The sequence below is a fragment of the Macrobrachium nipponense genome, chromosome 18, assembly GCF_015104395.2.
Source record: "Macrobrachium nipponense isolate FS-2020 chromosome 18, ASM1510439v2, whole genome shotgun sequence".
NCBI lineage: Eukaryota > Metazoa > Arthropoda > Malacostraca > Decapoda > Palaemonidae > Macrobrachium > Macrobrachium nipponense.
In genome coordinates, this window is record NC_087211.1 from 50,655,237 (window position 1) to 50,670,642 (window position 15,406).

Genomic DNA, 15,406 nt, shown 5'->3' on the forward strand with positions numbered 1-15,406 from the left:
AATGCAAATTTGAGATTGGCTTGTGAAGCTGCCGATTAAGAATATATGGAAGGCAACGGAAAATAAAACGGTGAAGAACGGTAAGACACCAAGAGCTGATGGGATTAGAAGCGAGATGCTGTGGGAAGTAGTATCAGAATAAACATTCTGTCTGGAGGACTTTATAAGATGAGTCTGGAAGAGAAGAGAGTAAATAATTACGGAGGCATGAAATTGCACAAATTATGTGGAAAGTTCTTCGTGGTCTTCATTGCAAAGGACTGGCTGCGCGGGTTTTTAGATATGATAGTCTTTAAAGTAAATATTTCATCTGGAACAGCTGTGTGATAAGTTGAGTAAAAGATACCTTTAGATTGAATGTCTGTTCTTAAACAGTTGTGTGAGAGCTGTGGGGGAACTGAAAATATATTTGTGGTGTACATGGACCTATAAAGTCCTCCAGACAGAATGTTTATTCTGATACAGTGGCGAGAGAAGTCTGAGGAAAAGGAAAACACTGAATGTGGTATACATGGACCTAGAGAGACCTCTGTATATTATGTTCTGAAACATTGTATGAGAAGTTTGAGTGAGAAATTTAAGAAGGATATGACTGTATGTAGAGTACGTGATTCTAGAGAGACCTACATACAGTCTGCAATGAAACAAGTTTGAGAAAGGGTAAAGTCCCTAAGTATAGTAAATGGACAGAAAGAGACCTCCGGACAGGATGTTTGTCGAGAGACAGTTGCAAGAAAAGTTTGAGGAAAAGGAGAATAAGTATGCAGTGTACATGAACCTACAAAACCTCCAGACAGAATGTCTGAACTGTTCATTCTGAAACAGTTACATGAGAAGTTTGAGGAAAAGGCAAATAATGTATGTACAGTACATGGACTTAGAGACCTTCAGATAGTAATGATAATTAGACATGAAAGATTATTTTGATGATAAATGTGTAGAATGTAACTTATTAATAAATTATGACTTTCTAAAGACAGTCAAGACTTAAGACAGATCATAACTTTGGCTGGTGGAAAGGTATTTCTAAAACTTGGGCATAATTAATCTCCAGTGTTGCTAACTATTTCCACTGACGGAGCATTCAAAGACGACGGGAAAAGGACAAATGTACATATAATTGTTTGGAAAATAAATGGGAAGTAATTGAAGTGTGGAGTAAACTAATAGTTGCTGATGAAAATCTGTCAGCTGCTGATGGTAAAAAGAAGATGCAGAGTAGTGAAAGTTTGGAAAAGGAAAAAAATATAAGTAATACAAAGGGCAATGACAAGAAGTTAAGAGGAAGCCAGGATGAATAAGAACAGAAAGTTATATATATATATATATATATATATATATATATATATATATATAAACCCTAATGGTTGATTTACATTGGCATTATAATTGTAGTATTAGACACGAGGTGAATGACAAACCAAATGAATCGGACATGAAAGCTCACTAGATGTAGGCAGTATTTCTGAAGAGACGTTTAGGGGAAGTCGAGGAAAGTCTATGAAGGCAACGCAGGGATGCCTAAAGGGATTGTTGATCAAACTCCTTATTCTATAGGTGTTGTCCTAAATGTGAATGAGACAAGAAATATTGAAGTCGATGAAATGAATAGGTAGAGGTTGTTCAATACATGGGCTGTACGAAACGTTGAAGGGGACAAGAAGAGTTCATATACAATTTAAATTATGCAACACAAATAGAAATATCGATCAACGTTTCGAAGTAGCTTAGTCATGTAGAAAGAATTCAGGATCTGTTGGCGAATCGGCCGTAAGCATCGGGAGTCATGGGGGAGCAGAGAGAGAGAGAGAGACTGAAAAAGCGCTTGCATGCAAGGTCTTGAAACTGGTCCCTAACATCCACGGAGCATGAGAGCAACTGCAAGAAACATGACGAGAGAGGCACATAGACCGGCAGCCCGGACCATTGAGATACAACGAACGAGATACCGACTGTAACCCCTACCGGTATTTAGGAGTAGACTTGTAAACTGTGAAACTGACCGTCTGCCGAAAATATACGGGTGGCTTACTTAACAAGAGCCACTAATTGCTCGTTAGATTTTGGGTCTAGATCCAATATATGAGATACCAGATGAAACTAATATATAATATATCTGCAGACTCTACTGATTGTAGAATGACCAGTGACAGACATTTTGGAGGGTGGGTTCCCCCTGACAGACGCACTGAAAAGGGGGGGTTAATTGGATCTAGATCCAACTTAGGAGATACCGAGTAAAATTTACACCACAATAGCACTGCACATCCTAGAATACTGTGGTGGTAATGACAGACGTTTTAGTGGGTGGTTACCCCCTGACAGACGCCCCACAATGAGTGGGGAGGGGGAGGGGGAGGCAGGATCTGCATCCAACACTGGAGATACCAAGTAAAATTTGTACTACAATTGCACTGCACATCCTAGAATGCTGTGGTGGTAATGCCAGCAATTTTAGTGGTGGTTTACCCCGTGACAGACACACAACGAGTGGGGAGGGGGAGGGGGAGACAGGATCTGCATCTAACATGGAAATACCAAGTAAAATCTGTACTACAATAGTTCTGCACATCCTAGAGTACCGTGGTGGGAATACTAGACATTTTAGTGGGTAGTTACCTCCTGAGAGACACCCCACAACGAGTGGGGGGGCGGGGAGGGGGAGACAGGATCTCCATCCAACATCGGAGACACCAAGTACAATTTGTACTACAATAGCACTTGCACATCCTAGAATGCTGTGATGGTAATACCAGACATATTAGTGGGTGGTTACCCCGTGACAGACACCCCACAATGAGTGGGGAGGGGGAGGGGAAGACAGGAACTGCATCCAACATTGGAGATACCAAGTAAAATTTGTACTACAATAGCACTTCATATCCTAGAACCCTGTGATGGTAATGACAGACATTTTAGTGGGTGTTGCCCTGACAGACACACCCTAACAGGTGGGCATGGGGAAGGGCAAGCCCTGATAATGAATGTCTAGATTAGTATAGTGGGCTACTATTGACCCGTATTATACATTATCGTGATGTATTTAATAAATATTTTATCCTTTCCATATCCTTTGAATTTATCTAACACAGTGTTTCCCAACCTTTAACACTTTGAGGAACCCCAATACACACACACACACACACACACACACATATATATATATATATATATATATATATATATATATATATATATATATATATATATATATATATATATATATATATATATGTAAGCATTTGTATTAATTACCTTTAGTAAAAGAGAGGGAAAAAATTTCGCACCATATGTTACGTTAATAAATTATAGGACTGCGATTTCTCACGCCATGTTTAACGAAAAATATATACTTATAAATAACAAATAATTAAATAAAACATGAATTCTTACGGAACACCTGGCGATAGTTCACGTCACGGAAACCCCGGTTGACGATGGCTGATCTAACACAAACATCTTTTCTTTGTTTCATATAAATAACAGTCATCTGTAGGCCCATAATAATTCGGTCATATTATTATTTTGTCAAGCAAGCAACTGACTTCAATTATAGTAGGGGAGCCGGGGCTAGTTGGCTACAGGGTAAGTTGGCATACTCAATTATTTGATAACAATAAGTAAGTATTTATTTATATAATTTACCTTTTTGTTTCAGGATTTTTGGAAGGATAATGAGATTAGTGTCCTATCATTTCCTCCACATTGTTCTCACAAGTTGCAGCCCCTGGATTTTAGTGTTTATAGACATCTGAAGAAATGTGTTAACAGGGCATGTGATTCGTGGATGACTGGTAATCCAGGATCAAGTATGCCCATCTGTGACATTCTTGGTAAAGTTTCCTCGGCTTTACCTCTAGCTGTCACTTATTCTGATGTTTTCAATTGGTTTAGGATTGATGGAAATTTCTTCCAACTTTGAATTACAGACTATTTCAAGATTTTGATTTTACGGGTTGGTTTATGTAACAGATTGAGAGATGTCCGAAAAGACACATGGCTTCGGATCAGTCATCAGCGTGATATAGAGTTTAAGAACTGCTCCTGTTGATCCAGAAGAAAGCTCAGCTGAAGAGAGCCTGTGTTTGGTAAGCCAGAAGTGTAGGTCCAGTGCAGGGCATGTAACATGTGGGAGCATAAAGACTATGACGAGGATTTATTCACACCTGCCACAATTACAACTAGATGATGATCTGAAGTAATACTTATGCCTTATATTTTGTATTTTGGTTTTTGGAAATTCAAATTCAGAGGGGTATTTTTTTGTTGATTTTTGTTTGATTTAAATGCAATGTAGTAATTTTCTTTTAATTATCAATGTGCCAACTTACCCCATAATGTGTGCCAACTTACCCCGTGGGGCAAGTGGCACGAAAAGTTATTTTTTTCTAAAGCTTTTTGTTATCTTATGTTGAAAACAAACAGCAATTATTTTGCTCTATGATAAAGACGAATGTTAATATTTTTCAATGGTGGTAAGAATTTTGCAAAAAGTTTGTTTTATATTCGCAATAACCAATATTGTAAAAGTGCCAACTAGCCCAGGTCTCCCCTACTCACTTTAGCTTTGTTTACGATATGAAAATTAATGTAGCGGTGGTTGGAAGATTGACACTATAAAGTAGCATGTAAGTTCTTATCATTATTAGAGTTATTGCTATAAAATGTCTATGTACATAACATTTCTTAAATAGAGTTACGCACCCATTAAATAGATAGTAATACATATGTAATATATACGCTATAGTCAGGGTACAGATCATAATAATTGTGCTACAGCCTACTCGGTTTTGTTTTATCGAAGCAGGACTACCTTCTTTTGGTTTCAACTGACTTTCATGCTAATGAAATCATGGATTACATTTTTTGTATTATCAGTTTTATGAATGAATATTGTTGTTACTATAGTCGATTTCTTTTCGGCTGGTGTAAAATTCGTCAGACATAATACACCTGGCTGAGGAAGGACACAGAGGATCTCTGTTTTTTAAACAATATCTCTACACACCAAGTTATTTCGAACATTTCCACTCTCTCAAGAAGATTATGAATAAATACAAGAGCAAAACTAGAAAACCAAATAAAAAAAAATTACCTTGCATTAATGTAAAGAAAAACAAGAGAAATGAAAAATAGTGGGCGATTGTTCAATTTTTCTACGTTAATGTTTAATGAGTCAGTGTTTAGCGAATTGTTAGGGTTTAGTGAGTATGCGTTTAGTGAATGTTTATGAGTAGGTGTTTGATGAATGTTTAGGGTTTAGTGACTGTTTGATGTGTCAGTATTCAGTGAATGTTTACTGAGTCTTTAGGGTTTAGTGAATGTTTTGTGAATGTTATTGAATGTTTATTGTGTACGTATTCAGTGCAATGTTTTGTCTTAAGGGTTTTAGTAAATGTTTTGTGAATGTTAAGTGAACGTTTAGTGAATGTCTTGTGAATGGTAGTGTTTAGTGAATATTTAGTGTGTAAGTATTCAGTGAGTGTTTAGGGTTTTAGTGAAAGCTTTGCGAATTTTAAGTGAGCGTTTAGTGAATGTCTTGTGAATGTTAGTGTTTAGCAAATGTTTAGTAAGTAAGTGTTTATTAAGTTTTTAATGAGTGGATGCTTCATTCCACGTGTTTTAGTATTTAATAAGTTTGTTTAGGGTTTGGTTTGGTTAAGCTAGTATTTAATGAGTGCTTGGGGTAGTGAATGTTTAGTGTTTTAATTAATGTTTAGTATTAAGTGAGCGTTTAGTGAATGTTTACTAGTGTTTAGTTTGGGGTATAATGAATATTTAGTAAATTTAGTATTTCAAGTGTTTAGTGAGCATTTAGTGTATAGTGAGTGCCTAGTGAGTGTTGAGTATTCAGAGTGGTTTGTGTTATTGAGAGTGTGTGTGTGTGTGTTGTTGTATAGTGAATGTATGCAAGTGTGAGTGCTTACTGAGTAAGTGCATTGTGAGTGTTGGTGGTTAGTGATTATACGTTATTGTTTAGTTAGTGCTTCGCTACCATATGCAAAGAAAGTCCTGTATTTACACAGGAACCATTTATGATTGACACTGCTTAGATCCAAGAGCAGATGCTAAGGCCTGACCACAATGGTTGGAGTGCTTAGGAGTGTTTTCGTGAGGTAATTTTTCTCTGTGAAATTGGGTCGAATAATAATAATAATAATAATAATAATAATAATAATAATAATAATAATAATAATAATAATAATAATAATAATAAAGATTAAAAAAAGTAATAAAATATAGTACTAAGAGCTGGACCGAGACCTTTCAATATGGCCTTCCGAAGTCACTCTCGGCAGGGAGATCGCTACTCCAGTGATTGACGACCTATGCCTTGCACACAGCTGACATATTTGCACAATTGCGTGTGTCAAATTTTTATGGCTGTTGGAGAGCTTTATAAATCATATAACAATGGGGTAAATGCATTGAACAGACGTGAAGATATAATATGATGTTAGTGCCTGTCTACTGGATATAATGAAACAAATAAAGAAAAAATATTACTATGGAGAAAAATTAGCCGAATAATGGTCGTCAAAGCCAGCATCGATAGAATGTATTGAAACACATTACATAGGCTGCCTGTGGTGCGTGCCGGCGGGAAGTTAAGAGACAAACGCACTCGGCTGGCTTTAAACATCAAACTGTGTATCATTTTTATTTAAGTTTAGATTTTCTTCCCTGAATATATATGGTACCTGATACTTGGTCATAGTGTACAGATCAATTTGAGTGAGGCAGCCGAAAATAAGTGGACTATTAGATAACTGACATGATATTATAGGCCAACTTAATTTGAGAGTCAGGAGCTCCAAGTTGTATGATCGTCAACTTCGGGAGGGGGAGGGGGAATATAATGAGGGAAAATGTTTTAATCTTTATAGTTAGCTTATCCTGAACAATTCATTCACATTTCCGTTTCCAGTAATTATTGTGTTGTGATACATCATCTCTTTGTGAATGTTGCTGGGTGTTAAAAACGGCTCTTTATGACGGGGACTTTGGTCTTAATATCAATCGAATTCCCATATCCGATAAAAATTTCATTTCATCCACACGAACCAACAGCAACTAAAGAACAATTTGATTTATGGTAAGACACGTTGGGCTACGAACCTCGACATGGCTGCAGTGTCCTAACTATAGGCAAGAAAAGAAAATGACCAAAGAAACTATTAAAGCGAAGAAATATTTATCTTACAGTTTCTTTTTTTAGAGGAACTGAGAAGTGGCACCATATGACTGGTTTAATTATTCAAAATGGCTCAGCACACATACTTGTAGCTGTTGCCAATTGTGACCCCCTCCCATTCAGATAAAATACTTTGTGTGAAGTAATAACTCCAAAACAAAGGATAGTGCTAATATTATATATAGTATATATATATATATATATATATATATCTACATATATTATATATACCATTATATATATATAAATATATGTGTGTGTGTGTGAAACTATAGAAAGTAGACCAAGCCTAGGAAGTCTCACACATAGTATTTATATAGATGTGATGGAATTAATGAAGTGAAATATTCCATACTTCAATAGGAATTTTAAAAAATAACTCAGGCAGTAATTCTTATCCTGAAACATCACAATATTTCTTGAATTTTTTGCCTTTTACATTTTATCAGGCTCACGATTTTCAGATACTTACCATATTTCTAATATTAATATTGCCTATGATAGATTTTGAAATATTTCAAGGTGTCTCACCTCTCCCTTCCAATCGTAGGTTAAGTCTGTCAGGGGGTAACCACCCACTAAAATGTCTGGCATTATCCATTCACAGCATTCTAAGGATATGAAGTGCTATTGTCAGTACAAATTTTCATTTTACTTGGTATCTCCAAATGTTGGATGCAGATCCTGTCTCCCCCTTCCTCTCCCCCTCCCTACTCGTTGTGGGGTGTCTGCCAGAGGGCAACCACCCTCAAAATGTCTGTCATTACCACCACAGTACTCTAGGATGTGCAGTGCTATTGTAGTACAAATTTTACTTGGTATCTCCAATGTTGGATGCAGTTCCTGGCTCCCCCTCCCCCTACCCCCACTCGTTATGGGGTGTCTGTTTTCAGGGGTAACTACCCACTAAAATATCTGTCATTACCACTGCAGTACTCTAGGAAGTGCAGTGCTATTGTAGTACAAATTTTACTTGGTACTATGATGTTGGATGGCGATCCTGTCTCCCCCTCCCCTTCCCCCTTCCTCCCCCACTCGTTGTGGGGTGTCTCTCAAGGGGTAACTACCCACTAAAATGTCTGTTATTACCACCACAGTACTCTAGGATGTGCAGAACTAACTATTGTAGTACAGCTTTTACTTGGTATTTCCATGTTAGATGCAGATCCTGTCTCCCCCTCCCCCTCCCCACTCGTGGGGTGTCTGTCACGGGGTAACCACCCACTAAAATTGCTGGCATTACCACCACAGCATTCTAGGATGTGCAGTGCAATTGTAGTACAAATTTTACTTGGTATCTCCAATGTTGGATGCAGATCCTGCCTCCCCCTCCCCCACCTCCCCACTCATTTGATGGGGCGTCTGTCAGGGGGTAACCACCCACTAAACGTCTGTCATTACCACCACAGTATTCTTGGATGTGCAGTGCTATTGTTGGTGTAAATTTTACTCGGTATCTTCCTAAGTTGGATCTAGATCCAATTAACCCCCCCTTTTTGCAGTGCGTCTGTCAGGGGGAACCCCCCAACCCACCCTCCAAAATGTCTGTCACTGGTCATTCTACAATCAGTAGAGTCTGCAGATATATTATATATTAGTTTCATCTGGTATCTCATATATTGGATCTAGACCCAAAATCTAACGAGCAATTAGTAGTGCTTGTTAAGTAAGCCACCCATATATTTTCGGCAGACGGTCAGTTTCACAGTTTACAAGTCTACTCCTAAATACCGGTAGGGGTTACAGTCGGTATCTCGTTCGTTGTATCTCAACGGTCCGGGCTGCCGCTCTAACAAGGCATGTATGGTCATCATCGTGATGCTCGCGATGTCTTCAGGTTAGGTGCATGAAGTGGCTATATCATGGAAGTGCTTCTCAGCGTAGGAGACCAGACGTGCATAACGATGACCACACTCAACATTACTTGCAATCACTCTCGTGCATCGTGGATGTTAAGGACCCGTTTCAAGACCTCATTCGCTGTTGCTTGCAAACGATTTTCAGTCTCCTTCTCTGTTCTTTCCTAACTTTTGTAGTATATATATATATATATATATATATATATATATATATATATATATATATATATACATACATACATATACATATATATATATATATATATATATATATATATATATATATATATATATACCTCAGAAGTTAAGGTAGAACAGAGAAAACTGAAAATTGTTTGCAATACATTATATATATATATATATATATATATATATATATATATATATATATATACATATATATATATATATATATAAATATATATATATATATATATATATATATATATATATATATATATATATATTATATATATGGTGTATTTATATACATACATAAAATTGTGTGTAATTTCTACAGTAAATTCAGTTAAGATACATAACCGTAAATGGAATAACCTGTAATATCACTCCCATTCTCATTATTTGTGCTTCGTACTGATGAAGATTAATATAGAGGAACTCCAACAATATTGAAACTCCAGCAACATTGAGAGACGCTCGAGTAGACCCTTGACAACCAACTATTCATATATATATATAAGACAGCATTAATTCAGCATCAAAACTATTCTTAGCTTTCAACTCAATTCAAATAAAAAAAGGAGCCATTTTTCCAGTCTGACCGGGAGAATATAGTATATATTTGAAATATATGAACCACTGCCATTGCTCAAGAATATATCTCTATGATGGTTTCTGTTGTGACAGGGATACCAGGTGTGTGTGTATTGTGAATTGTCAATGGGTAAAAAATTATGACAGTGCATTTTTCTGAGTACAAATAATAGAAGGAATAGTAATGCAATGACGAATGCTATAAATCAGGTATGTACATATCTCAATCTAAAGGCAATGTGACCTTTTAAAATTTTATCACTTGTGTCTACATAATCCCAAATCAATTACATCCTGTTGAAAAACTGGACATCCCGTGGAAAAGGCAGACTAAAATAATCGGGTCTTTTGAGATATCTCAAGTTAGGGAAAGTAAATATCAAGGAGCACTAACACGAAGGTGAAACTTTAGTTGTGCACCTCATTAGGACATTATTACTAAAAGTAGTCAAACGACTTAGGTTAGGTCAGGTTTTCTGGCTCAAAAGCCCACCTTTTCCTTCAAAAGATGCTGCAACTCTAAATGCTTATATCATTTACATCAAGAGAATCACAATTGCTGTCATAATAACGTGCATGGCTAAAGTTCTACTTAATCGTAATGGATTGAAGAAAATGCTATTAAACATTTTAATCATTGGTGAGATAATCCCGGTTGCAATACACATTCGGACTCTTCCTTCTACGTGAGAGATAGGAGTGAGACTTCTCACTTCTCCTTTCAAACACGTTTTTGTTAGGTCCTACAGCTTCGTTTCTCTCCATCTCCGGCTTCGCCATGTTCCCAACCTCTACCAGCTTGGTTTTCTAGTTTTCCTTTTCTCCTCTCTCTCTCTCTCTCTCTCTCTCTCTCTCTCTCTCTCTCTCTCTCTCCCAACACACACTTGCACACAGGAGGCGCCCAAGCAAACACGAACATAAACAATTATTCCCCTTGGCAAGTTTGCCCAGTTTCCCTGCTATTTGTCACCTGGTTTCATTACTAATTCAACAAGAACCTCTCCCGCTGCCTCCCCCCTCCCCATCAAGAATAAAAAACATTTCTCTTCCCACATATGCTAAGTTTTCCTTCTTGTCACCTAACTACATCATTCTCTCTCTCTCTCTCTCTCTCTCTCTCTCTCTCTCTCTCTCTCTCTCTCAAAGAAATTTGCCTTAGAACACTTGCCCCGATGTCCTTTTTCATTCTTTTTAAGCGTTACTCAGTTTCAGTATGTAGTATGGCCCACCTATATCACTCACTCCTTGCATGTGTGTGTGTAAATGACCTCCCCAGTCGTTTTCAGAACAAATGTCCCAGTCTCCACATCGATTCCTTTCTTGCAGACTGTGCCTGCCCTTTTCGGCATCCATCTTTCCCTCTCCAGCTTTCATTACCATCGTCTCCATCAAAACATTCACAGACAATCGAGCTCTTGGCACCTGGTGCGCCCTAGCACTCACGCGCAAGGGTAGAGGAAGAAGAAGAAAACGAGGAGGAGGAGGAGGAGGAGGAGGAGGAGGAGGAGGAGGTGAGGAGGAGGAGGAGAGGAATGGAAGAGAAAAACAAGAGGAAGAAAAGGAGAAATAAGAACTACGCTGGAAGAAGCGGAAGAGAAAAGGAAGAACGTTTATGCGCTTTTCCCTTTTAAAAAAAAAATCGGATGGGAAAACTCTACACTGGTGACCTTTTCAAAAATAATTTTATAAAAATGTCTAAAATGATCGGGATTTTACGTATATATATATACATGGAAGGGAAAACTAGTCCACTTTGTGGAAAATATGACAGACAACCTGTCTCACTTGATTGTAAAATAACAACAACTACAACTACTACTCACTAAAGTGTGCAAGCGCAAAAGTGAACACTAAAACAACTACGAGCACAAAAAGTGCCGTCACTAATCATCATTGATACTACAAAAATCACTAGAACTATTCTCACTACGTTGGAAGCAGCGTCTGACACTACATTTCACTGTTATACAGGTGATTGGTGGAAAGGATGAATACCAGGTATGGTGCAGAAAATACCCAGAAGCTGAAGGTATGGACATCGAAAAACAGAGGGTATTCTAGAGTGGAAAGCCAGGGGAGTGGGGGTATACACGGCACACCATTACTGTGTCACGATTGTTGGATTAACAGCAAAGCGGAACATCTGGGATTCGCTAATCTTGGGATGCTCTGGGATTTACTATTCTAGGGGGACTGCCAAAAAGGGGTTAAGCATTATTCACTGATGGGGGAAAAGGGATGGGGCTGGAATTGGTGGAAGGGAAGTTGACAATTCAAAACGGGAATATTAAAACAAAAAAGGTCGATTTTCAGATGATGCCAAACATGATACAGGAGTCCTCTTCTGATATCACCACTGTTTTCGGTCTCTTGTCATAACTGATCCAACCATTTCTGAAAATCTGTCTTGGCACACATCACAAGTTCCTCGGACGGGATGTAAACACTTTTCACTTCGAAAAGAAAACTCAAGCCGATTTTCTGAGGCTTGAACCACCACATGAAAGCCAGGGGGAGGGGAGGGGGTGGAAGTTGGGCCTTGGGAGGAGGGGCCGAGACGTAAACAAGAATAGTTTAGAGGGCATTACAAGTAGGAGGAACTGATTAGAGTTGGCCAGGATGGGGACGGGGGAGGTTGGGAATCAAACACCCATGGAACGGGGTAGATGGGGGAAGCTGTTCCATTTGCAGTCATAAGGAGCTTTATGCAATAAGAGGAAGGAAGGAAGGAAGAGGGCCTTTGTAAATGATAGGTATTTTGGGGGGTGAAGGTGCGGTACAGGAGAGAGAGAGAGAGAGAGAGAGAGAGAGAGAGAGAGAGGTGACGAGCATGGCTGGTTGACGGGAAGGAAGAAAGGATGCGCGTCCAGCACACACACGGACACAAACAAGCCTTGTATTGACATCCACTTCACAAGGCAGGCGGTACACCAGCGCACAAGCAAGGCGAGGTCAGGGTATTTACCATGGCGGCGGTGTTCTTCCCAGCGTCTGGGAAACCGGCGGTGAGGAGGGCCTCCTAGTGAAAGGAAGGAGCTCAAGCTATAGAGGGCGGCGAGGCCCGCTGCTGCTGCAGGAGTGAAGAGCAGCCGAGGCAAAGGCAGGGAGGAGGCGGCAACAGCAGCAGCAGCAGCAGCTGGCCTCGGACCGATATTGGTGGAGGAGATGGTGGAGGTAGAAGTGAGGGGCAGTCAGGGAGGAGGAGGAGGAGGAGGAGGAAGAGGAGGATACGAAGGCGGCGGGAGCAGCAAGTGAGGTGGGACCTGGAGTCCGCGGAGGGTGGGACTGGGTGGGTTGGCGGGTGGGTGTGAGAGAGCGCTGATGGGCGGGCGCCATAAGACCTGGAACACAGGGAGGGAGGGAAGGAGGGAGAGGAAGCCCTTCCCACGCCCCGCCCCCCTTATTTATGTTCAGTGTTCCAGCGCGGAGACGACGCCATCCTACGGACAACCGTGGCGACTCCTGAGGTCGTCCTTGTGTCCGTTGAACATCCAGGTGAGAGGCCAGTCAGTCAGTCAGTGCCTCTGCCTGACATTTCGTCATCGTCAGTTTGCTGCTAAAACCATTCATTGATTTTTGGTGGCAGAACTGATGGAGGAGGAGGAGGAGGAGGGAGAAAGAGGAAGGAAGGGGGCTGGGAGGGGGGGAGGGACCCTTCTACCAGGACTCACTCGTACTGCCGGAATTTAAAGGGAATAGAGTCCAGCTGGAGGGTGACCCTCTGGCCATCATGGGGGCATTGAGGAGGGGAGCAGCGCCCCTCCTTCCCCAATCTCTGATTCTCCCATTCATTCATCGCCGCTCCTCATTATTTCTCAAATCAAAATCAGAGCCAATATCCCTAAGTAACGACGTAGTCCAACTAGCGCGCTGTTTTGGACAGTATATCGAGATATGTCTCATGTCCTCTGTTTAATGGAGCGATTACAAGATGCGTAGAGGGAGGGGAGGGGAGGGGGAAGGGGGAAGGGGCAGGTTATAGCCATTCTGTGAAAGGAGGGGTCGCCGCGAGTATTTCGCCTTATATACTTCAGCGACACGGAGAACAACGGGAAAGAGGAAGGGGGGACAAACCCTTTTCCTAGGGAGGATGGCACGGGGGTTGGGAGGAGAGGAGTGGAGGAGAGGGGGATGGGAGGGAAGGAAGGAAGAGGGGGGGGGGTGGCTGTCGGGGAGAGATTGAGACACTTAAGGTGATACTGGGGCGGAGCATTTGGGCGGTCAATTTGATGTGGTAGAGGGCGTCTCTTTTGTCTGTCAATTAGCTACAGGTGTGATGAAAAGCGTAGGAGAGAGAGAGAGAGAGAGAGAGAGAGAGAGAGAGAGAGAGAGATATATATATATATACTATATAGTATGTTTTTATATTATATAACATATATATATATATATATCATAATATATATAATATATATATATATAGAGAGCGAGAGAGAGAGAGAGAGAGGAGAGAGAGAGAAAGAATATATATATATATATATATATAATTATTAGAGGGAGAGAGGAGAGTGAGGGAGAGAGGAGAGAGAGAGAGAAAGAGAGAGAGAGAAGAGAGAGAGAAAGCGGAGAGAGAGTTTTAGCCCTAAGAATTTTCAATTTTATCACAAAGTTCGAGAATGAATATGTCAGTGACTGCAAGGTATTGTTTCCACTTTAAGGGATATGGCTAGTTTATATATATATATATATATATATATATATATATATATATATATATATATATATATGTGTGTGTATAACTGAATCACGAAAGTTAGGAACGTGATAAATCCATAAATAAAGATAAATGCCACGAAGGAAAAATAAACGAAGGAGTCTGCGAGATCTTTCGACTTAAAAGTCCTTTACTGAAGGAGATACTGACAAAAATACGAGAAAAGACAATACAAGAAGGTTCGTATAACTGACAGATAGGGATTATAAAGGGATTAGTACCTAGAATCCGACACACCTGGAAGATAAGAAACCTTCCCAAACAAGCATATACAAAGGGTGCAATTAAAGGTTTACAATCATCTCAGATACAATCTCCAGACAATTAAAGGATTATAGGTGACAGCTATTCGGAACCTGGTAAACAAAACCATATTCACAAAACATGACAGACATACATTACAATAAAATTTAATAACTCTAAGCTTTTAACAATGGTTTAATGGTTTCAAATCCGTTAAAATAAGGCAAACTGAGAATGTTCTTAGAATTTTCTTTCTGTGTGTTATTTTCAGTATAAAACTTTTTGTGGGCTTTATTATAACACATGTCTAATATATGTTGAATGGATAGCATAATCTTTCCCTATTTTTCTTATGTATTCAATTTCTTGATCCAAATATTGTGGACTGACAATTCGCAATGCTCGTAAAAACATAGAGGAAAAAATTGATATTTTATATTAAGATGGTGGCCTGAGAAGAAATGAAACATAAGTTTAAGTTGTTAGTCGGTTTCCTATAAATACTGAATTTACATTGAAATGGTTCTCTATGTATCAAAACGTCTAAGAAAGGGAGGCAATTGTCTTTTTCTAATTCTAGAGTAAACTTAATCGATGGTACCTGGTTATTTAATTTAG

At 39.3% G+C, this 15,406-nt stretch overlaps 1 protein-coding gene across 1 annotated transcript in view; it reads right to left on the reverse strand.

The window, feature by feature from the left end:
* Positions 1–13,627, reverse strand: part of LOC135196579 (uncharacterized) — a 266,337-nt gene extending 252,710 nt beyond the window's left edge. The window contains exons 1-2 of the mRNA XM_064223420.1: positions 13,503–13,627; positions 12,797–12,972 (exon numbers count right to left, since the gene is read on the reverse strand). Coding sequence (XP_064079490.1) covers positions 12,797–12,972; positions 13,503–13,627 — 301 coding nt within the window. The remainder of the gene's footprint in view (positions 1–12,796; positions 12,973–13,502) is intronic.
* Between the last annotated feature and the right edge of the window lie 1,779 nt (positions 13,628–15,406).